This window comes from Saccharomyces eubayanus, chromosome II (assembly GCF_001298625.1).
Source record: "Saccharomyces eubayanus strain FM1318 chromosome II, whole genome shotgun sequence".
NCBI lineage: Eukaryota > Fungi > Ascomycota > Saccharomycetes > Saccharomycetales > Saccharomycetaceae > Saccharomyces > Saccharomyces eubayanus.
The window spans coordinates 245,126-268,225 of NC_030977.1; the positions used below are offsets into that span (position 1 = coordinate 245,126).

The 23,100-nt window shown below is 40.2% G+C and overlaps 12 protein-coding genes and 1 non-coding gene across 13 annotated transcripts; 5 read left to right on the forward strand and 8 right to left on the reverse strand.

Annotated features, from left to right (window-relative positions):
• Positions 1–218: 218 nt before the first annotated feature.
• Positions 219–863, forward strand: RCR1 (Rcr1p; the record flags this gene model as incomplete). Its single annotated transcript, XM_018363435.1, has 1 exon — positions 219–863. One exon carries the CDS (start codon positions 219–221, stop codon positions 861–863), a length of 645 nt encoding a protein of 214 aa, XP_018223564.1.
• Positions 864–1,311: 448 nt separating this feature from the next.
• UGA2 (succinate-semialdehyde dehydrogenase (NAD(P)(+))) lies at positions 1,312–2,805 on the forward strand (the record flags this gene model as incomplete). Its single annotated transcript, XM_018363436.1, has 1 exon — positions 1,312–2,805. One exon carries the CDS (start codon positions 1,312–1,314, stop codon positions 2,803–2,805), a length of 1,494 nt encoding a protein of 497 aa, XP_018223565.1.
• Positions 2,806–3,098: 293 nt separating this feature from the next.
• DSF2 (Dsf2p) lies at positions 3,099–5,255 on the reverse strand (the record flags this gene model as incomplete). The annotated part of the gene is made up of 1 exon (XM_018363437.1): positions 3,099–5,255. The coding sequence occupies one exon, from the start codon at positions 5,253–5,255 to the stop codon at positions 3,099–3,101; it is 2,157 nt and encodes a 718-aa protein (XP_018223566.1).
• A 1,308-nt stretch (positions 5,256–6,563) lies between these two features.
• On the reverse strand, positions 6,564–6,875 carry HHF1 (histone H4; the record flags this gene model as incomplete). The annotated part of the gene is made up of 1 exon (XM_018363438.1): positions 6,564–6,875. One exon carries the CDS (start codon positions 6,873–6,875, stop codon positions 6,564–6,566), a length of 312 nt encoding a protein of 103 aa, XP_018223567.1.
• A 661-nt stretch (positions 6,876–7,536) lies between these two features.
• HHT1 (histone H3) lies at positions 7,537–7,947 on the forward strand (the record flags this gene model as incomplete). Its single annotated transcript, XM_018363439.1, has 1 exon — positions 7,537–7,947. One exon carries the CDS (start codon positions 7,537–7,539, stop codon positions 7,945–7,947), a length of 411 nt encoding a protein of 136 aa, XP_018223568.1.
• A 354-nt stretch (positions 7,948–8,301) lies between these two features.
• Positions 8,302–9,165, reverse strand: IPP1 (inorganic diphosphatase IPP1; the record flags this gene model as incomplete). Its single annotated transcript, XM_018363440.1, has 1 exon — positions 8,302–9,165. One exon carries the CDS (start codon positions 9,163–9,165, stop codon positions 8,302–8,304), a length of 864 nt encoding a protein of 287 aa, XP_018223569.1.
• A 1,310-nt stretch (positions 9,166–10,475) lies between these two features.
• On the forward strand, positions 10,476–10,548 carry DI49_0192. Its single transcript has one exon. It is a non-coding gene; the product is annotated as a tRNA-Thr (tRNA).
• A 300-nt stretch (positions 10,549–10,848) lies between these two features.
• GRX7 (glutathione-disulfide reductase GRX7) lies at positions 10,849–11,463 on the reverse strand (the record flags this gene model as incomplete). Its single annotated transcript, XM_018363441.1, has 1 exon — positions 10,849–11,463. One exon carries the CDS (start codon positions 11,461–11,463, stop codon positions 10,849–10,851), a length of 615 nt encoding a protein of 204 aa, XP_018223570.1.
• Positions 11,464–11,821: 358 nt separating this feature from the next.
• MNN2 (alpha-1,2-mannosyltransferase MNN2) lies at positions 11,822–13,624 on the reverse strand (the record flags this gene model as incomplete). The annotated part of the gene is made up of 1 exon (XM_018363442.1): positions 11,822–13,624. One exon carries the CDS (start codon positions 13,622–13,624, stop codon positions 11,822–11,824), a length of 1,803 nt encoding a protein of 600 aa, XP_018223571.1.
• Positions 13,625–14,423: 799 nt separating this feature from the next.
• On the forward strand, positions 14,424–14,789 carry CPP1 (cysteine-rich palmitoylated domain-containing protein CPP1; the record flags this gene model as incomplete). Its single annotated transcript, XM_018363443.1, has 1 exon — positions 14,424–14,789. One exon carries the CDS (start codon positions 14,424–14,426, stop codon positions 14,787–14,789), a length of 366 nt encoding a protein of 121 aa, XP_018223572.1.
• Positions 14,790–15,097: 308 nt separating this feature from the next.
• KAP104 (Kap104p) lies at positions 15,098–17,851 on the reverse strand (the record flags this gene model as incomplete). Its single annotated transcript, XM_018363444.1, has 1 exon — positions 15,098–17,851. The coding sequence occupies one exon, from the start codon at positions 17,849–17,851 to the stop codon at positions 15,098–15,100; it is 2,754 nt and encodes a 917-aa protein (XP_018223573.1).
• Positions 17,852–18,559: 708 nt separating this feature from the next.
• On the reverse strand, positions 18,560–19,660 carry GAL7 (UDP-glucose:hexose-1-phosphate uridylyltransferase; the record flags this gene model as incomplete). Its single annotated transcript, XM_018363445.1, has 1 exon — positions 18,560–19,660. One exon carries the CDS (start codon positions 19,658–19,660, stop codon positions 18,560–18,562), a length of 1,101 nt encoding a protein of 366 aa, XP_018223574.1.
• Positions 19,661–20,386: 726 nt separating this feature from the next.
• On the reverse strand, positions 20,387–22,486 carry GAL10 (bifunctional UDP-glucose 4-epimerase/aldose 1-epimerase; the record flags this gene model as incomplete). The annotated part of the gene is made up of 1 exon (XM_018363446.1): positions 20,387–22,486. One exon carries the CDS (start codon positions 22,484–22,486, stop codon positions 20,387–20,389), a length of 2,100 nt encoding a protein of 699 aa, XP_018223575.1.
• Positions 22,487–23,100: the final 614 nt, after the last annotated feature.

Genomic DNA, 23,100 nt, shown 5'->3' on the forward strand with positions numbered 1-23,100 from the left:
CGTCTCGCCTCCTCTGCCTGAAGCCTACATTTCATATGTTATTTTTTTCAGATGAGCCTTACTTTTTTTTTACAAGGCTTAGAAAAAAAAGTTTGATTAAAAGGGATTGTCTATTTTAAGTATATAAATAAACGACAGGAAGGCTTCTGCATAGAAAGGGTTTATATCAAAAAGCTCATTGACTATTTTCTATAGGTAGTGGACTAAAGCTGACTAACATGGGACTAATTCTATATGAATATAAAGTAGTAGAACTGACGAGAAGGGCCGATGCCAATGACACCAGTAAATACGTGGATAGCGGGGGCTACTATGGCTATTCCTTTGGATCTTCATCATGGCAGTGGGGACGGTGGATTTTGTTTGTTTTATTCATTGCTGCTATACTGATAATCATAATGTATACGGCTTTGCTTAATAAGAGAAGACGGAGGATAGGGCGTGCTCCTATAAGGGGTACTGCGTGGCTAACGCCTCCTTCATACAGGCAGTCTCAGCAGCAACAAACCGGGACTAGGCAGCAACCCGCTGATGATTATGTTCCTGAATATACAGAGACTGCCAATGAACATGACCTTGGGTACTACGACGAGCGAGGCGAGTTTCACCCTAATGACAAGGTTGCACCCGCGCCTCCTGTGCAAGAGCTTTCGTCAGAGTCTGTTAACTCTTTGGAACGGCCTCCCGCTGCTGTGGTCCATCAAACTAACTCTTCAGACATGGAAGACGATTTAACAAGACCGAATAATAGGCAAGTTCCGGTTGCAAGTGACATGGGAGGTCAAACTCAGGAATCTTTAGGGGTAAGCGGAACTCAGGAGATCACACCGCCCGGGAGGGCAAAGCTGAACGCAAATYAGTAAACATATCTAAACCTCATTTTTGTAATTGAACCTACGACTGAGCTGAATGACTGGTTTTTGATCTCCTCTTTTTTTATTATCTCAATCCTTCAAATTCAATCCTAATTTCTAACCTACTTCAGGCCTACGGTCGTTGATGTGTTATAGCTTATATTCAATACGCACTCTAATCTCTAAATATCATTTATCAATATTAATTATACTTCTAAGTCCACCGCGCGGCGTGGCGATAAAGGGAAAATGCGCGCGGGAATTGACCAAGAACGGCCAATGGATTAAGGGAGACAATAGATAGCATCACATAACATCGGTGGCATGACAAGCACAACTATAAATAGTGGATGGGGAAACTACTTAAAACCATTTCACATTCTGTCTATTGTTTTTCTTTTTGTTTAGCAATTGAGCAAGAAGTGCACCGTAGTAAAACCAATTTTCCTTCAATAAAATGAGCTTGAGCAAGTATTCCAAACCAACTTTAAACGATCCTAATTTATTTAGAGAATCTGCATATGTCAACGGTGAATGGATCAAAGGTACGGACGAGTTTTTTGAGGTGGTAGACCCTGCATCTGGTGAAATCATAGCAAGGGTTCCCGAACAGCCAGTCTCTGTGGTTGAAAAAGCGATTGATGTGGCTTATTCTGCCTTCAAAACCTACAAAAATACGTCACCAAGAGAGAGATCCAAGTGGCTCAGAAAATTGTACAATCTAATGCTTGATAATTTGGATGATCTAGCCACAATCATTACTTTAGAAAATGGTAAGGCCCTAGAAGAAGCTAAGGGAGAAGTCAAATACGCAGCTTCGTATTTTGAATGGTATGCCGAGGAAGCACCTCGTTTATATGGTACTACCATTCAACCCTTGAACCCCAACAATAGAGTTTTTACTATTAGGCAACCTGTTGGTGTATGCGGTATAATTTGTCCTTGGAATTTCCCAAGCGCTATGATTACAAGAAAGGCTGCTGCTGCCTTAGCTGTTGGTTGCACAGTGGTCATCAAGCCAGATTCCCAAACACCGCTGTCCGCTTTAGCAATGGCATACTTGGCTGAAAAAGCTGGCTTTCCTAAGGGTTCATTTAACGTTATTCTTTCTCATGCTAACACGCCGAAGCTTGGTATGACATTATGCGAATCACCAAAAGTGAAGAAAGTTACCTTCACTGGTTCGACGAATGTTGGAAAAATATTGATGAAACAGTCATCTTCTACTTTGAAGAAACTGTCTTTTGAATTGGGTGGGAATGCTCCATTTATCGTCTTTAAGGATGCTGATCTGGACCGAGCTGTGGAACAAGCCATAGTCTGTAAGTTTAGAGGACTGGGTCAAACTTGTGTATGCGCAAATAGGCTATACGTTCACTCTTCCATAATTGATAGATTTGCCAAATCATTAGCAGATGGAGTTAAAAAATTTGTACTTGGTCATGGGTTGGACCCAAAAACCACACATGGTTGTGTCATCAATTCTGATGCCATTGAGAAAGTTGAACGTCATAAGCAAGACGCCATTTCCAAAGGAGCGAAAGTTGTTCTTGAGGGTGGCCGCCTTCCTGATTTAGGACCTAACTTTTATGCTCCAGTTATATTGTCACATGTGCCACCAACGGCCATTGTTGCCAAAGAAGAAACCTTCGGTCCTTTATGTCCAATTTTTTCATTTGACACTATGAAGGAAGTTGTTGGGTATGCAAATGACACCGAGTTTGGTTTGGCAGCTTACGTTTTTTCCAAAAATGTCGACACTCTATATACTGTGTCTGAAGCGTTAGAAACTGGTATGGTTTCATGTAATACAGGTGTCTTCTYGGACTGTTCTCTACCATTCGGTGGTATCAAAGAATCAGGGTTTGGAAGAGAAGGCTCGCTACATGGTGTTGATGACTATACCGTCTTGAAGACTGTCACAATCGGTAAATTGCCAGATAGTATTTAGAACAAAAGCTTAATCGCCAACGATACTAAAAATCAAAGTGACTCTTCAATGTTTATATAAACCTATCGCATATGTACATTTTTTCAATATATATACTAAAAGTTAATATGGTAAAATAAGTAAAAGAAAACGTATTCATAAGCCTATGAACTTTAATTATCTGAATAGTAAGTAAATTGTATATAGAGGGGAGAATGGTGTGTATACGTCCATGGGTATATATTATAGGAGATTTGTTTTATTTCTCTCCGATAGCTTAAAAGGCCTCTGTATATATATGACGTCCTTTCGCTTTATTCTGGACATCGTTTCATATACTTTTCTTTATAAATCCAATCTGAACCTAACAAGTTCGCACCCTTTTTATCAGCTATTCTAAACCATGCAGCTGCTCTCATGAGATTTTTTTTTTTTATATTTGAAGTCTTGGACCAAATTGTTCCACTTAAACACATAGAATCTACATGGCCCAATATGGCAGCTTTCTCTAAAAATTTTAAACCTTTTATTTCATCTGGGTAGTCTACTCCAAGACCTTTTAAATACGCCATACCGCATTCATACAAGGCGGGGGCTGTTGGTTCAGGCGCTATATCAGGAATGTCATTTATCGAAGTTATGTTTAACGGATTTATATCTAAATTAAGAACTTCAGTGGTAAAGGATTTTATATCAGTGGCAGCCATCAAATAGCCTAATGATAGCTTTAAGTTCTTATCCACCCCGCAACCGTGTCGTAGAGCTAGCCCATAAAGCAAGAATGCTGTCTTGTTACCACACATGCAGGCTTTTTTCAGGCGTTGGGCGGATTCTTCTAGTTTGCCTTGATGACGCATGGTAATTGCCAACCCGATATGTGAAGACTCATCACTATTAAAAGGTTCTTGATGAAATTTAAGTTTTTCGCGAGTGTCTGTTGTGTTTGATTCTTGTTTCTTGTGATTAAGAATGTCGGCGTATTGAGTTGGATTATTTGGTACCATGCCGTCTAGGGAAAGTGTTCTTCTTCTGACTCTAGAACAATTAAGTTTACTTGATTGTGATGTCGGAGCATTTAGATCAGTTGTTTTTGAATTCTTTTCCATTCTTTGAAAGTCTGAAAAAGTTCTCAGATGAGTCCTATTTGGCCGTAGTTTATCGTTTATTTTGTTATCAGCAATTTGTTGAGCTGATGATGATGTTTTGAAATGGAAGACAGGGTTTGGGGGGAAGATGTATTTAGCCAAATGAGGGTTAGAACTATTAGTACTAGCGGAGGTCTGAGGCAAATGGATATTTTCACCGGAAAAGTCTAACAAATTTGTTGTAGAGTGACTTGGGCTCGAGCCTTCGGAATCAAAGTCTTTTTTGTTCTTTGTCCTTGCTCTGGGAGATTTGAACAGTTTTTTTAGGGAGCTCAATGAGGATTTTTTCTTATGAGTTTTATACGGTGGTGTTGGAGGTACTGAAACATCGTCTGTCAGCGTACTGGGTTTTGTTATTGTGGAAGTAGAAGAACCAGATCGTCTCGGAGAGGTTTTAACAGGAGTAGTATCGTTTGTCGTTATTCTGAGTTTAGAAAATGATGAAGACTCACTTTCAAAAGAGGATTGAGTTTTCGGTTTGGATAATTGCCCAACTTCGGAAAACGAAGTATCGGTGCTTGTCGAACTTCCATTTCGATAAAGGTGGTTGTTTCTTTGCATAGACGTGTATTCATTAGGGGAGCTCTCCTTTTCAGTTGTCCAGTCTTTATTCTTGGGTTTGTTATTGTTATCAGATATTAACATCGGGTATAAATGCTGCAGTTTCGTGTTCTCAATTCTATACTTTTCAAAGTTTAAAGCATTCGGGGTATTTGTAGCGGTATCATTTTTATCAGGATTCGGATATTTGTAGTGATTGTTATTTCTGTCCATTGAAGGGTTCATTCCGTTTGAAGTTTCGGAGTCATGATCTTCTTCGACGATATAAGAGTATCTTGATTTCGCTGGCAAATGCCTTTCCACTTTGCAAGAAGAATATTTGCCTCTCAATGTAGAATCCTTCTCCTTTAGACTGTTGATTATAAGAGAGCGATCCCTAGCTTGCACATATGTTGGGGAAGGACTGCTTCTATACCTCAATGACGGAAACTCCGACGCAGGCATACATAATGTGGGACCGGCTGTTGTTTGTGACAATTGAGAGCTTCTAGAGGCATTTTCCTCTTCTAACAAAGCTTCTTGGAGTAGGCGTTCGTCTTCTAAACTAAGGTCCAGCTTATCGAGAAGCCTCTCTGTGGTCTGAGTAGATTCAAAGGAAATGCTGCTTTTATTTGAATTTGCATAGCTAAACCGTGTATCCATTGATGATTCAAAGCTATTATTACGTGGGGGGCTTTGTGAAACTTCCTCGAAGCTAGTTTTCTTTTGTTGATCCTTGCTACTTATTCGATCTGCCCGAGAAGTGTTTTTTATATTTTGATTCATTATTTTTTCGTGTGACGTAAAAGTCCGTTTGTTTTTCTTCCAATTTTTAGTTTTTCAGTTTTTCTCGAGATTCTTGGTTTCTCCTATATTTAGCATAGAGCTAAGGAATGTGTTATTTGTAGGGATCAAAGACAACGAAGCCAAGAAAAATTCTAGCTGGAAAAGGGTTTATTGTTTAGTTCTGTGTAACAAAATGTATTGTGCTTGGTAGCAGGATGGCAGATAAGGTAGTTTGGTAATCAAATCCAGGAACGATTACAATGCTGCTGCTGCTATTTTTCATCCAAAGGAATTCTGCGAGAGGTGATTTAACGCCTAGAAACCTGTGCAGGCCGCGTAAAGGCAAAGCGGGGCTGTAGGAGCGTGCAGTGGTGGCCCCATGGGGAGTTCTAGGCACAAGAGAAAAAAAAAACCGGTGTTGTGTTCACATACAATACAAGACACGTTAATTCTTTCCAGGCATTACCTATAAGTTTACGCTACGTTAAGCTGGTCCGTAGGTGAAACATAGGGGCCGTTACGTGCCAGCTTGTATTGGTTAGAACTATGATTTCATCACGTGCTTCTGCTGCCCAGAGCGGCGTGGCTCTTCGTCTCTCTCTCTATTCTCGTAGTGTGGGATATCCACCTTGCTAATTTTACATGAAATATATACCAACCGTGCTTTGTGAAACAATATCGCTTCATTGGTTAGCGTGTTTGGCGCCGGATCTACCACACAAATATGCTATTGGCAGTGCAAGCGAGCAAGTTACTGTAGGTTTCCGAATCCTGGCAGCATTTCGTGCAGTATTCTCTGCGTCATCAGTTCACACTAGCCCTATGACCCTATTCATTTTGGAGAGATTCTTTATGAACTAAAGTAGTAAGTAGATATAGCTATGTGCACTTCTCGTTGATTGAAAACTCTTTTATAATTTTTTTGTTTTTTTTGTTTATCCTTTTTCTAGTTTGATTATTGTTTATATACTTTTCTTGTTTACATTTGAAAACACAAATAGAGAACATAAAAATAAACAAAAACTTAATTATTCTCTTGTCAACTTTTGATAAGTAAGAAAGCGATACACACACAAGCTCGTCCAGTATAGCCTGAAGTTCAATAAGGGGCGGCAAAAGAAGAATGTCAAACTATTAAACCCAATTAAAATTAAATTAAATACCCTTTATATGTTTATAATTATACATATTTCTCCTATACCCGCTATAATACACACACATATTTATAGAAGAAAAACCGGGCAGTTGAATACGAATCCCAAAATATTTGTTTGTTTTTGTTGTTTGTCGCTTTTTGAATCAGCGAGATTAACCACCGAAACCATACAAGGTTCTACCTTGTCTCTTCAAAGCATAAACAACATCTAGAGAAGTAACAGTCTTTCTCTTGGCGTGTTCAGTGTAAGTAACAGAGTCTCTGATGACGGATTCCAAGAAGGACTTCAAGACAGCTCTGACTTCTTCGTAGATTAAACCGGAGATACGCTTGACACCACCTCTTCTAGCCAATCTTCTGATAGCTGGCTTAGTGATACCTTGAATGTTATCTCTTAGAATCTTTCTGTGACGCTTAGCACCACCTTTACCTAGACCTTTACCACCTTTACCTCTACCGGACATTATTGTATTATATTTGTTGTTGTTTGTTTTTGTTGTTGTTTTAGTATCTATATAACAATATAAAATAAGAGAACGAGAAAAACAAATCTGCAGGGGGAGAAAAGACGCCTGTATTTATAAGAAAAGGACAGGTCCATTGCAACAAACAGTTTACCCACCATATAGGCGCACTACGCTGTGAACGGAGAACGGGGGTGGCAATTCACCACCGTATTCGCGGGCGTGTGTGAAAGTAAACAACTTCGTTTTCTCCCGCCGACTATTATGGGGCGAAGCGACTGGAACAGTTTTACTATGCGAAGGTGCGAATTTCTCAGAACGCGGTTACTGAATTCGGGCGGCGCGATACAAAATCATTTTGCCGTCGTTCCCACAACTTCGCACTGCCTCATACATTACCGTTCTCGCAACTTCGCACTTTTCCTAGCTCAGCAGCTTTGAATTCCTGGCCGTAATATCTCCCCTTGACTTTTAGCGTGGGAGATAACGAAAACGCCCGAGTGTTTTTCTCTACGTTCCTCTCCACGCCTCCTTGCTGCATCTCATATAAAAGAGAGTGTTTGTTCCTCGGAATACAGCTTTCTCTCTCTTTTTCTCATACACTTCTCCTCTTATAATATAGAATAAAAATATTGTATACACACACATATAAACACAAGCAATGGCTAGAACCAAGCAAACAGCAAGAAAGTCTACTGGTGGTAAGGCCCCAAGAAAGCAATTAGCTTCTAAGGCTGCCAGAAAATCCGCCCCATCTACCGGTGGTGTTAAGAAGCCTCACAGATATAAGCCAGGTACCGTCGCCTTGAGAGAAATCAGAAGATTTCAAAAATCTACTGAATTATTGATCAGAAAGTTGCCTTTCCAAAGATTGGTCAGAGAAATCGCTCAAGATTTCAAGACTGATTTGAGATTCCAATCTTCTGCTATCGGTGCATTGCAAGAATCCGTTGAAGCCTACTTGGTCTCTTTGTTTGAAGACACTAACTTGGCTGCCATCCACGCCAAGCGTGTTACTATCCAAAAGAAGGATATCAAGTTGGCCAGAAGATTGAGAGGTGAAAGATCATAGTTTATTTGATCGTTATTAGTTCTAATAAAACAAACAAACAAACAAACAAACACAATGAAATATAAATCAACATATATTAAGGTTTACTGGGTTCTTTAACAGTTGTATAATAGTTATTTTTATATTATAAAAATATAGGTTTTAATCAAAAAAAAACAGGGTTTTTATTTAGTACTTTATCTTTCGTTTTCAGACAACAAGTTCAGCTTCAAAAACATTGCTTTTCCTTTCCACACTATTAGACGAAGGAAGGAAATTCATTCATTAGACCAAATTAAATAATTAGTATTTAGGTACGTATTAAAAAACCCGGAGCATAGTAGGCGGCATGTGTTTCGTTTTCAAACTGAACTTTTAGACAGAGCCAGAGATAAAGAACCACTTGTCGACAGATTTGTCAATTGGAGCATCTTCCTTTGGAGCAGCTGGTGGAATAGCAGAAGAGGCACTGGCAGAGTAGGTTGGGGTGTCAGCCAAAGTAACATTGGTTAAGTCAATACCCTTGTTGTCAGAAGACTTGCCGGCAATTAATTGCTTCCAAGATTCGTGAGTTTCCTTGATGATGTCCAAAGCGTACTTTCTGTTCTTGGCTTCACCAGAGAAGGCAAATTGGTTTTCTGGCTTACCGTCTGGAATTTTGTAAATTCTGAACCATTCGTTGGTAGCTCTCAATAGACCTGGGAAGTATTTTTCAACATCCTCAATGTCGTTCAACTTTGGAGCTAATGGATCGTTGATATCAATGGCAATGACTTTCCAGTCGGTTTCACCTTCATCTAACAAAGCCATGACACCTAAAGCTTTAACTTGCTTGACTTGACCGGTGTAAGCAATGGTTTCACCGATTTCCAAAACATCAATTGGATCGTTGTCACCGACGGCTTTGGTTTCTGGGTGGCTTTCATTTGGATCTTCCCAGGTTTGTGGTAAAGCACCGTAGTTGTGAATGTAACCATGGTGAGGGAAACAATTTCTAACAAATCTTAACTTACCCTTCTTGGTGTCTTGAATGATTGGGTTCAAGGTTTCTTCCTTGGTGATTTCCAACTTTGCGTTGGTCCAACGTGGAATTTCAACAACCATGTTGAAAATGTTGTTCTCCTTGTCGGCGTACAAAGGAATATCGTGGAAGGCAGAGACTGGTTTACCATCCTTTTCGATATAAACTTTGTATTCCAGAGTGTTCTTGGCACCAATTTGTCTAGTAGTGTAAGTCATTATTAGATTGCGTGTCGTGATATGCTCCTTTCAAATCAAACATAAAATATGATAAAATTGATAGAGGAAATCACTGAAAATAAATTTCAAATTGACCATTTCCATTTTCGACACGACCTTAAATGTCGAAAAAAAAGGAAAAAAAAGTGACCATGAGACTGTCGTATCAAGTGACTGTGGCTTCTAGTGCTGCTATAACGTGCTTTTCCGCAACCAAAAGAGGTTTTTTGCAAAGCCGCTCATTGCATGTCAGTAATACATGGTCACTTATTGTACATATATTCGACACGCCACCATTGCTTTGATGTGGGGGAATATTGGACATTTTCAGGATTTTGCATTAATTGGTCAAGCCTCTATTGCGGGGCTTTGGTAAGGTACCTCGATTGCGCTTTTTCAGAAATGGTTTAGCCCGTTGGTAGCTTCAGTTAAGAGTAAACCTTCACAGTTTTAAGCTTCTAAATCTTAAAGATTTTGGATTAGATGACTTCTTGGTTGTTTAGAATTTTTTGGCCGACATAAGTAGTGAAAAGAACGTAGCTTATTGTCTGTTTTATAGAGCTATATTGTAACGACTTGGCAAAGAAAGATCTCCTGAACATCAAATTAAAGAAGCATAGTATACTCTTTGAAACGCTCTACTCGACAATGTCACTCGAGGCCTCGGTTACTTTTGAAGCGTTCTCCAGATAATCTTCATGATCTGTTTTTCCGCAGCATTTCATAACAGAAGTACGCATTCCGGCACAACCTATTCGTCAGTGAAGGATAACCTTGATGGAACAGCTTCATTGTTGTCTCAATGATAAATCCTAGATAACGCACAATCTCCGGCTGCCTTCTATCATGAATTCGAATAATTATGTTCTAGGGACAAATAGGTGGACCTCAGGCCTAGTTAATCTTCTATAATAAAAAAAGCAGGACGTAATGGCCCTTTCAAGGCGTGTAGATTTAACCTTAAAACGGCATTTCATTAAGCGGTTTTAGGAAGGAATCGTTTATAACAATTCAGGCGCGTTAAAATTTTCGATTCGTGTTTTTAACCTCCTAGTCATTGCGTTCGACCTTCTCTTTCTTCTAACTTGTTTTTAGTTTATATTACCTTTCCTGTTTCTATTGCAGAGTTTCATGAGGTTCTGCGAGGTTCATGCATGACTTTAAGCTAGTGTAATGACGTTCTCTCACTTTCAACTTATTACTCTCAGTGGTGTGAAGCAGATGGTCGTAGAGCTTGAAAGTGATCTGCACCGGAGCCCATGCAGAGTGGTAATATGGCTTATTTTTGCCCAGGAACATCATAAATTTCGGCTTCTATGGCCAAGTTGGTAAGGCGCCACACTAGTAATGTGGAGATCGTCGGTTCAAATCCGACTGGAAGCAATTTTATTTTTTCTTTTCTTTGAAAGAAAAGTGTAACAAGTGTACGAGCTATCGTAGACCTTATAGTCCAATTACTATAAGTTGGAGCCAAATTTTATTCGTTCACGATATCTAAGATTTATTTTTTGGATAGGTACGGAGCAGCCTTAAAAGCTGTATGATTTCTTTCCAAACAAATAGCTCTCATATTTAATGCTATGTGTAATCCTGTATATATAAGTAATAATTTTTCCTATATCTCAATAATATTGAACAAGCTCCTTTTCGATGAATTGAAAGACGGAAGGGCGGTTTTTAAATCTAAATACTCTCAGATGGTGGAACAGCTTCTACGGTAAAGGCGCCATCACTCCACTCTTTAAAAGATTCTAACAGCTTATCGTCTTTATGTAATGCGACCATATCGTCACAACCACCTTTAGAGATACCATTGATGATAACGTTTGGAACTGTTCTCCTACCAGTGACCTTCTCAATATGGTCTTGCAGTTCATCTGTGTGTTCATGCTGATCTAACTCCACGACGTAATAAGTTGGAGAAAAGTTGTATGATTCAGCTAGTAAAGCTTTCAATTTTTTACTAAAGGGACAGTAACTTTTACTGAAAACGACCATGTGTGATTTTTTTAGTATGGTGTCATATTCTGCAGCGGCATCAAACTCTTCTTCCTTACTCTTTTCATTCGCTTCATCAACTTCCTTGTCTTGTTTACTTGCTACTGAATTATGGACAGATTCGGGAGTACCTGGAGCATTCCCCGACTCGTTAAATGTTACCAGTGAACCAGGATGGTACTTTACACCACTTTCACCAGTGCTAGCATTTGAATTTCTTACGACCAAAAACACTAGAACCAATAATAGATTAGTTATCACCAGGACTCTCACGTTTCTTTTATTTATAACAATAGCCATCCTTACTTAGTTTGTACTCTATTAAAAACTAGTTGGGAGTATTGGACTGATGAAAAAACAAACTCTATGGTCGTTTCTATATCTGAATCGAGCTTTTTCATGTTGAAGGGACCAGGTTAAAATGGCAAGCATCCTGCGGAGAGTTTTTTTTTGTTTTTTCATCGATGCAGCCCCACTCTAGTGACGTAATTACGGCTTTTTTGCACCCATAACGATTCTTTGTTTTTATAGATCTTTAGTACCATAATAACTTTATGTTACTTGTAAAAAAATATTACATGAATGAAAAATAAATATTGTATGTAGAAGAGAGTAGGAACATAAACCCCAATGAATGTTGCCCAGACCATGGTCTTAATTAGTTACCGGCGATCGCCTTTTCGTGGGTAGATTCTAAAAATTCCAGTCTCTCGGCGATGTAATCACACATTCTTTTCCATTCTTTTTTATTTTTACCCAAAGAATCATCCAAGTACTTGAAAGGATTTTTGTTGACACAAACGTATTCATGCAGAGCTCTGAAATTAAACAGTTCAATGTCGTATTTATGTATTTTCTCTAAGGAAGTGAACGAACGGGCAGGTTTGTTATCCATAGTTAAGAAATTGGTTTCGGATAGAGTCTTAGGATCGAACTTTGGCAAGTTCGAGTGAATAAACATGACGTCCACATGATTCTTGGCATGCAAGTCTTCGTTATCGAAAAATTCTTTGATATATTTTTCTAAGGAGTAGTCCTTGTCAAACTTTATTGGCGCGGATGATTTGATGATCGCATCTTTGTACTTGTTATTGATGCTCTTAGAAGCGGCCAGGTAACGGCTGTAGTCCTGTACAAAATCATGCTGTAACATTGCTACACCATGAAATCCTTCAGCATCGTGATAGCCTTCGACACCTGTCTTAGTTTTGACCTGGTAGAATGGTAGGCCATAGAAGTTAGCTGCGGCAATGAACGTTTCTTTATCACCTTCACCAGCAGCCTTTTGGGAGAAGATTGGGTAGTACCAGTTTGGACCATTGACGTTGTAGAACAAAGATAACAGGGCTGTGGCCAGATGCTTGGACTTGTTTATCATCAACTGGCCGGACTCCGTGGAAACATCGGGCATTGTACCTTCCATATCACTCAGCGGGACAGCATCCAGATCGTTCAAGTTCTTTGTGTAAACAGCGGGTGGGGTGATATCGTCTTGGGAGTTACGCACTCTTTTTTCCTTGTTGACAGGGATACCGGCAATGTCGTAGTATAACGGGTGGGTAGTGCGTCTCCAGAAATCGGGCCACATGACCAAACCTGTTGATACATATGGTTCTTCTTGAAAGATGTTGTCTAGACGTTTTATGGGGAAATTATCAGCATCCAAAAGTAGCAAATTTTCAAAACTAGAAGCGATAAGCGCCAGGGACTTGAACTGGTAACCTTTAAAGGCGAATTTTTCAATCGTCTCCAATGGCAAGATATCTGAGACGTAGATACATTTGGCATTGTACTTGGGCAAGATTTTGCTACAGAACTCGGTTTCACCTTCATCGCCTGGAGGGATGAGCACTTCTACGGGTAGAGTGGTCCCCATATTTCTCAGCGTCTTGATGATCAGAAAGGCCATGAGCGAGAACTTACCACCACCCACTGTGGCTATACCGGAGCCCTTGTAAGTGCCCTTTGGTAGAATTAGCGAGGCTATGTGTTCCACGTAGTCCTTATGGCTTTTTTGCAGTTTTGATACTTCATCGGGTGACAATTCCAAGCATTTGGCCAACTCCTTGGCAGACAACTTGTAAAGATCCTTGTATTGGTCAGGACGGTCTCCGATGTCACCCTTCAAGGGACACTTCTCGTTATAGGTTCTTGCAGATTTTCCAGAAGGCGAGTCCAGCATCAAAAAGTTGAAGACATTGTTATAGAAGTTTTTCAGCTTTTCAGTGCTTACCTTATCGTTGCCCTTCAACGAGGTCGCATCATCAGCGGCGGCGGCATCCTCAGGGGAAGAAGAGTCCTTATTAGCGTAGGAGTCGATGTAATTCTGTAAGTGCGACTTGTAATCCTTGACGGACGTATTCTCGTCCATGTATTTGTTGGTGACGACGAACAGGCCGCACAGTAACAGAGCTATGAACGCCAGCTTGAACAGCTTTGAGAACCTTTTGGTGAGCAGCATACTATTGAGGGAAGAACGGAGTGCGCTTCTGTCGAATCTGTGTCTATGCCAATTATTGCGGGAACAAGTGTAGTTACTTGAAAGAGTTACAGAACGTGACTATTTGCGGTTAAGGGCGGCAGTTCTGCTTCTTGATGTACTGCGCAGCACAGAACACACGTAATTTGTCTTGATGTTTTATTATTTTTCCACGTTATTTTTTTTTTTCACAATCTTTTTCGTCTCTCCGCAAAAGGACGCGATCCTTTTTTTTTTTTTGTTTTGGCACGTGAACGGCAATAGCGGTCCTTGTGACACACTGTGTCAGGCCCTTCTTGGGCACCGGTTTTGCTAGTGCTGTAAATCGTCTGAGTTGGGGGCCTTTGCCAGGCTCTGCAGCACACTACCACACACACGCGCTTATTAAAAATGTTACCGGGCAGGTATCGGTGAGCCTCGAAGATCCGGCCATCGGCGTTTCACCGGCACCGGCACCGGCACCTGTCTAACACCTGTCCAACACCTGTCAGTGGACATCGAGGCTGCAATGGCTAGTGGCCACCGTCAACCGCACGTTGTACTGGTGCGTGTGGTTGCCAATGGTGCTGCTCTGCGCTGCGCCGCTGGTCGCGTGCGACGGGCTCACTCAGCCGCTCGGCGCTGCTGGCCTCTTGAGCCCTCTCTGCGGCGGCCGCAGCTATAAAGGTTTGTCAAATTGGCTTTTTCAAAGGCCTTCTCCTCTTTGACTTTTTTGACTTTTTTGATCAAGAGGCCTTATCAAGCAAGTCACAAACAAGCCATATTACACTCAAAGAACACTATGTCTGCTAACGATTATTATGGTGGTGCCGCCGGCGAGAAGGCCCAGTACTCCCGTCCCTCCAACCCCCCTCCCTCCTCCACTCACCAGGGCAACACCCAAGAGCGTGGGTACCCACCGCAGCAACAGCAGCAGTACTACCAGCAGCAACCGCAACAGCAACAGCAGCCCGGATACTACAATCAACAAGGGTACAACCAGCAGGGGTACAATCAACAAGGATACAATCAGCAAGGATACAATCAGCAAGGGCACCAGCAGCCTGTCTACGTCCAGCAACAGCCTCCTAAAAAGGGCAATGAAGGTTGCATGACTGCATGCCTGGCTGCATTATGTATATGTTGTACCATGGATATGCTGTTCTAAAAAGACAAAACGCAAAAAAATGACGGAAAAAAAAACTTCTCTCTCTCTATCTCTCTCTGTTTACTTGGCTCTGCCATTCTTTTCTTCTCCCCACAATAATTTTCCCCTTTCAAATTTAAAACTAAAAATTTTTACATGCCTTTTTGAGCATGTATGTAATACGTCTATCATGTGTAATCTTTTCATTTTATAGTTATATTTTATCCGTACCTAATCCATTTGCAATTTTTTCTTTCTTTTCTTTTTCATTGTACTACGTATATAACTAGTAAAAATGAAATAAACTATACATACACATTACACCGCTTCTAGTTAGTGAACTGCTGTAAGAATGAAATTTCATCCGGCGTGAAATTGATGTTGGAGATTTGGGCGGAATGGTTCATCAAAAAAGTATATATGTCCTGCGCAAACACGTTGGCCTCTACGTTGTTCGACAACCCTGATACGACCTTTTTGATGGTGTCATTGCTCATCGCGGTTCCCGTGTGGGTAACGTTGATGATCTTCAGGAACCCCATGTAAGCGCTACTCTTTTCCTCCACATCGGCCAAAGCATTCACACACAGGCACCATTTATTCCAGTTCGAATCGCTGGAAAACGCGGCAGAACTGAAAACCTCAGGGTGCGTTAGCCCCATTTTGCCAATGGTCACAGACAAGTTCTCCATCACCGAACTGTCCACGATTTGGGTAGTGGTGGTAAACAGGTCTAGAACGATTCTGGACATATCAATTATGTAGGTGTTCAGGTCTATACGTTCGCTTATTAACCCGAGCGCCCAGATCGCATTTATCACGGCGGGGACCCCGTCACTGTCGTCGTTATGCATTATTTCCGTACCGATCAGCTTCAAAAATTCTTCCAAATTGCCTATTATTAATTCCGAATTGAAGAAATACACAATATCTCCCAACAAGGCAAAACAACTCTGTCTCACTTCATGGACTGAATCCTGTAGACATTCCAACATGATCTTTAAAATCGTCAAATCTTTAGTTCCCTGAGGGAACAACAAATCTTGCGATTGAGCACCAAGGCCCTGTACTAGCCCATCGATCAAATCTAATGACGTGATTATGAAATCTTTCTCAGGCACCACTATCGTAGGGTCTTGGTGAGATTTGGTCTCCAATTCCACACAATGACACAAAATTCTAAAGGCTCTATTGTATACTTCGGGTGCCATGGGCATGAACCTTTCTCCTAAAGACGATGCCACACACGAAAGACACTCTAGAAGTGGCCACAACTCCTTATCGCTATCCGACAATAGAGCCCATTTTCCGATCAAAGGTGGCAAAATTATTTGCATCGCCGTTTCGTCCAATTCACATTTCTCGGCAAACCGTCCAATGGCATCGTACAATATAATCAAGTTCTTCTTCTTGTAGTATTTCAAACACTTATCAAAACTCGTCAATAACTGGCTATAGAATAAGGTTTCAACCAACTCGGAATCACAATTCTCAATAAATACAGCCACACTACTAATAGCGGCTTCTTGAGCATCTTTCTTCTTATCCAATAAGGTATTGATTATGGGCTCCAAAACTGGCATTAGAAATTCAGTATGATCTTGCAGTATCCATGGTGAAAACCTGCTCAATGTCCAACATGCCATTTTCCTCACGGGCGCCCACTTGTCGTTCAGCTGTTCCACCAAAAACGGTATCAATGCAGGCAGTCCATCGTTAAAGTATTTCATACCACCTTCGGCCATGGCTCCCAATGCTAATATAGTAGCTTCTCTAATAAACCATCTATCAGAACCCAAGTGTTCTCTCAAAAACGGAAATGCAATGTCCATCACTTGATGCGGTAAAATATTTGTCATCACATCTAGCGTTGCGGCGGAACATTTTCTCAAATTCCACTGAGTGTCGACATCGCCATCTTCATCTTCGTCCTCATCATCTTCGTTGTTATCATCAGCATCATCACCGTTCCCTGCCTCTTTCTTTTTCACAATACGGGGGGCGATAGGCTTAATATCCTCATCTTTGTCCTCCAGGAACGCATCGTCATCGTTAGAGGCTTCTAGGAGAATAATGGATTCTTCGTTATATACCATTTTGGACAATAGTATGGGTATAATATCCTTAACATATGGTTGTAAAATATGTTCAGGAATATTTGGGCTTGTTGCAAAAGCATGCAAAAATTCACAGGCCTCAATAGCCACTTTTTCTTCATTTACATTGGCGATTAAATGCAACATAAATTGCACAATACCATCCAAGTGAGCAACCAGTTTATCGGGTCTAAATTCCAGTAAGAAACTGAAACTTATGCAAATTTGTGCTCTAACTAGGTCGTTTTCGTCATTTTGTGCCAACTGGAAAATAATCTCCAAAAATTTATCTAATCTTACAATAAAACTTTGAGTCTGTAACGGAATCACTGTATTTATACACTTGACCGATTCCGAACGAATCACTGGTGAAAAACTTGGATCAGAAATAAACTTGAAAAAACTGTCCAATAGGGTTTCCATAGGTTTGGCATTTCCTGACCAGTCCAATTGGAAAAATTGGGCACTGTCTTCCATGATTTTGGATAAAGCCTTGATACTAGGTTCGTTTCCATTTGAAGTTAGCTCCAATAATTGATAAAGTATTTGAAGACCAGTTGGATCATCCCTATGTTGTCTATAGTAAGTAGAAAATAAGGTAGTGATGACAATACCTGTCACATTCGAAACAAGGTTATTGTTTGAGTTATAGAGGCCGTGAATGATGTTCGATTTGACGTATTCTAAATCATGGCTGTTGTTTTTAATTATATTGTTTTCCCCTAGCATGGAATTTTTCAACAGCATACCAGCGGTAGCTCTGTTGTTCTGTAAATCTTGTGGAGAATAGTGTTGTTTCAAAACTTCATTGGATTCACCTTCAATTAGGATATAACACAGATAATTGAAGAATTCGGGTTGTAGCTGGAAGTTTTCCATAGCTTCCATGGCATTATTACGGACTTCTGGATTTGGTGACATACAGTTCTGAAGAAGCGTTGCTAATTGCAACACATAGTCTTCAGCAGGTTTCCATGTAGATCCCATCTTTACCGCTTTAAGTGTTTTTAGCAATTTGAAAAAAACAAAAGCTATAAGCTATACTCGACTGTAACCTATTGTCTATTTTATTTGGTACTATATGTTTAATTCTGAAAACTTTTTTTTCATATTACTCACAGCACTAATTTACCCGGAGCCTAAGTGAAGGAGAGAGGGTAATAGCCCAATACAAGTATCCGCGAATAATGATAGCTACGCCCAAGGGCATGGTTGCGAAACTAATACGCAATCAAAAAGTCATAGGAAAATAACATAGTGCAGTCCAAAGACTTCAAGAATATTCAATGGAGAGATTTAGATACAAATATATGTAGAGCCGCTTTATTTTCAGAAGATTTAGATCTCATAACGTCAGTTCTTTTTTTATTTGTGACGCATAGTTTGAGATAAACCAAATGTTATAATGTAAGTTCAAAGGAGGCAGTCATGGGTTGATTTCTCCTTGTTTATTGTTTCGTTTCTCCTTAACCTGATTTGTAGGACGAACAATTTTTAAAGAAACAAAATATTAAAAATTAAATTTACAAACAAACATAAAATCACTATACATCGAATTATAAACTTCAACTAATTCGTGGCATTTATCATAACGAATAACCAAAAAAAAAAGCGCTACAAAAAAAGAACGAAACAGGAATCAACACCATAGTCATCTCATCAAGAGCCGAAACATTAATGGGTATTCACGCTTTCTCACAATTTTTCTAAATAGTGAACTTTACCATCTAGTTTTCTTAATCTTTCCGCAGCCTGTTCGGGAGTTAAATCTCTTTGAGGCTCACCTAGTAATTCAAAACCAACCAGGAATTTTCGAACAGTAGCTGATCTCAACAACGGTGGATAGAAATGCATATGAAACCAACTGTTATTTAGTTCTTCACCAGTCGCATTTAAGGGAGCCTGATGAATACCCATAGAGTATGGGAAACTTGTTTCAAACAGATTGTCATACTTGGTAGTTAACTGCTTCATTATCGAAGCAAGATCTTCCTTTTGCTTTTGGTCAAAATGGCTAATAGAGGCAATCTTTTTCTTGGAAACAACCATGGTCTCAAATGGCCAAACAGCCCAGTATGGAACAACAATCATGAAAGAGTCATTCTCCAATACAAGCCTTGTTTTTTCTTCTAATTCTAACTTAACATAATCGGCAAATAAGTCAGCGTTGTGCTCGTGTTTATATTTACCAAAAGATTTCAGTTCTTGGGAAACTTCGCTAGGAATGGCTTCTAAACACCAGGCTTGGCCATGTGGATGTAAGTTAGAACAACCCATGGCAGTCCCTTTGTTTTCAAAGATTTGCACGTATTTGAAAGGTTTCTGATCTTCCCTTGCTTCTCTAGCAAGGTCGTTATAAAGCTTTTGCCAAGCATTAATGACATGGACTAGATCTGATTGTTTCATTTGGGGAATGGTTAAGTTATGTTTTGGACTAAAACAAATGACGAAACAGTTACCTCTCACAGATTGAACTTTGAATAATCTATTTTTTAAAGTGTCCCTACCTAAATCATTATGTGGTAAAGGGGGTTGGTCAATCTTAACAGCAGCATAATCATTGGGGAAGATGTATGTTGATTCATAATTTGGGTTTTGAACGCCTGTAGCTCTTTCGTTACCAGGACACAAATAGCACTTTGGATCGTACGCTGGAGCATTGGGCTTGCAAGCAGCCTCCTGTTGGCCTAACCAAGGTCTCTTAGCTCTGTGTGGAGAAACTAAAATCCATGAGTCGGTCAATGGGTTGTAACGTCTATGGGAATGATCTGAGAAGTCAAATTGTTGGGCAGTCATATTTAAAAGAAAAGTTTAGTTGGTGATTATGTTTTTCTTGTCATGATGATACTCCAAGTAGTCTGATACTCATAACTGCCTCTGATCGATCCGCTTATATATCTGCAGTGATTAACGAATACATATACTAAATTGCCCTTTTTATTTTCATGGCACTGCATGGCCCATATGTCGGATCACGGTCGACTGTTGTCCGAGCGGTCAAGGGCCCCCTTTCCTATTGTAGTGTGCAGGCGGAAAATGACAGAAAAATTATCCGATCAGCCTTCGTCCAACAGTGCTCCGAAGAGCAACCTTCCAAGGGGATGTTAAGTAATCTAAAAAGGTACGCACACGGTTCAGGGGCGTTGAGTACACTCCTCATCTACAATTCAACGAAAGCCCTCTGACAGGTGAGTTTAAGGCTTTTTTTTAGTTAGCGCAACGTTTTCGAAAAAGCATTAAAGCTCCTCGGCACATGCTTACTCCTTATACTAGAGTTCCAGTTCATCTAGAGGCTCTGCTCTATCCCTTTCTTTTCCATTATGCATAAAAAAAACGTTAAATTTCGGGGAGATTTCAGTGATTTACTGGCAGAAGGCTCCATTTGAAGTTTTTATAGTCAGTTCTATTCATTAAAAGGAAAATTAGTAAACATAAGGTTCGTTATATAATTGTATATGTGTTGCGGAATGAACTAACTAGGTATGTCAAGTTTTTTTTCTTTAAGAAAGCTGAGCGGACAAATCAAGAAAATCTGTAGACAATCTTAGAGCCGTATGTTTCGCCGTGTCTTAAAATAACACAATCCTTCCATTCTTTTCGGTTGATGGCATCAACGTATCTACCAGGTTCGACAGCGAAACCTTGTCTTGCTGTGTAACCGGCAGATAAGAAATCACCAGTGTAAATTTGATATGTTGGTTCTGTACTCAACACTTCCAAAGTGATTTTAGAGTCTGGATGGAAAGCCTTGGCGACAAGCGTTGGTTCATTCTTTGAGGTATCGATTTGTTTGTGCTTCGCATTTTCGTCCACTACAAAACAATAGTCATATAGAGGATCTTTAGGACCTAAAGTAGTTGGCTTTGAGCTCTTAAAGGTAGCAATATTTCTGTCAACGATCTTACCCGTGGGAATGACATTTTTGTCGACGTCAACGGATTTATTAGAAACCACCTTGATTTCTGTACCGTCGATGGTGTCTCTATGAGGCTTATCCAGATTGAAGTAAGTATGGTTGGTTAGATTTAATGGTGTGGCTTCACCAGCAGTCAGCTTACCCTTATATTCGATTTCCAAACTCTTTTTGGCGACATTCAAAGTATACTGTACAGTTACCAGTAGATCACCTGGAAATTCAGTGTCCTTACCATTGTCGATTAGCATGTATTCTGCGGTAAAGACATCCTTTGATGGATTCTGAACAATTGGGCCTAAAAATCTTTTCACATGAAAAGAACCAATACTACCATGATTAGCATTAATGCCGTTGTTAACGGTTAGCTGATAATCTTTACCACCCAAATTGAACTTACCCTTGGCAATACGATTCGCGTATCTACCAATCGTGGCACCAATGTAAGAACTATCAGGATTCAAATATCCTTTCTCATTTTCATAACCAAGAACAACAGATTGCCCGTCAACCTTCAAATCTACAATGGTAGCGCCCAAATTAGCAATCGTGGCTTGAAATCTAGTACCAGCACCAATAGTCACAAATCTTGCATCGTAACTCATCTCTTCGGTAGCAAACCTGGCTTCAACACCCTTCAATTGGTAGCCAAACGGATTTTCAGTGGCCCATTTCCATAAATCTTTGCATGAGTCCTCGACTTGCAACTCTGTTTGCCATTTCAGCTCCCGCTTGGCCCTATCTGGCTTAGCTGTCAAGTTCAACACATCACCTGCCCTTCTACCAGTAACTTCGTATGGAAGATCAATACCCGAGGCCTTACAGAATGCACGGTATACCTCAAAAACTGTAGAACCTTTACCAGAACCTAAGTTCCACTCACGGCACAAACCCTCCTTTTGGTTATAAGCATCTAAATATTTCAGAGCGGCAATATGGCCCTTGGCTAAATCAACAACATGAATGTAATCTCTGATTGGTGTACCATCTCTAGAGTCATAATCATCGCCAAAGATGTACAACTTTTCACGTCTACCGACGGCTACTTGAGCCATATATGGTAACAAATTGTTTGGAATACCAAGTGGATCTTCGCCGATTAGCCCAGATGGATGAGCACCAATCGGGTTAAAGTAACGCAAGATGGAAAACTTCCAACTTGCTTTGTCACTGTTGTAAAGATCATTCAAAATCTTTTCAATGGCATATTTGGTGTTACCATATGGATTAGTGGGCCCTAAGGGACACTCTTCTGGAATCGGAATCATATCCGGAAATCTAGTCGCGTCACCATAGACAGTAGCAGAAGAAGAAAACACAAATTTAGAGACTTTGTATTGTTGCATTAATTCCAGCAAAACTAAAGTGCCCAAGATGTTATTATGGTAGTATCTCAATGGAATCTGCGTAGATTCACCCACAGCTTTCAAACCGGCGAAGTGAATAACAGAATCTATTTCATGTTCCTTGAAAACCTTTTCCAAACCTTCCCGGTCACAAAGATCGACCTTGTGAAATGGAATGTGATGCTTGGTCAAAATTTCCAACCTGGCAACAGAATCGTAAGATGAATTTGAGAGATTATCGACAACAACACATTCGTATCCATTTTCAATCAGCTCCACCACAGTGTGGGAACCAATGTAACCAGCACCACCTGTAACCAGAACGGTTTTAGCATTACCTGCAGTTTGTAACTGAGCAGTCATATATGTTTATTTTTTTGATTTCTTTAGTTTTCTTCCCTTAACTTCGAAATGATAAAAGAGAAAATAGCCACATCATTGCAATCCGCTACTATCCTACTTTTAGATATTTGTGATCATTCTTATATATCACTGAGAGATGCTAATAACTGTGTTACCTCTAACAAAAGAAGGGGACTTCCAGTAAGGCTTTCCTTATTTGTCTAATTGCCCATTATTTCGTAATGTTGAAATACGGATCAGAAGCTGCCGACCGGATGACAGTGCTCCGACGGAAGACTGCTCTCCGTGCGGTGTTGTCTGTGCGGATCACGTTCCTGATTACGGAAGCGTTTCGCCCCGCCATACCCCGAACAATGCAAATGCAAGGACGCATGCCTGTAGTGGCGGTTATGGTGAACGTGAAATAACAGTTCCTTGACCCCTCACATACTTTGTTCCGTGTACAACACTCTGGTTAGAACAATGGTGGGTTTGCGGTCAACGTTCTACTCGTCTTTTACTTTACTTCTGTAGCAGCTCAAGCAATGGTTTTCAGTTCCTTTTGCAAACATATAAATATAAAAGTAATGCCGCCTCAATCGCATAGTTTTCCTTTATTCCATTTGCACTTCTTA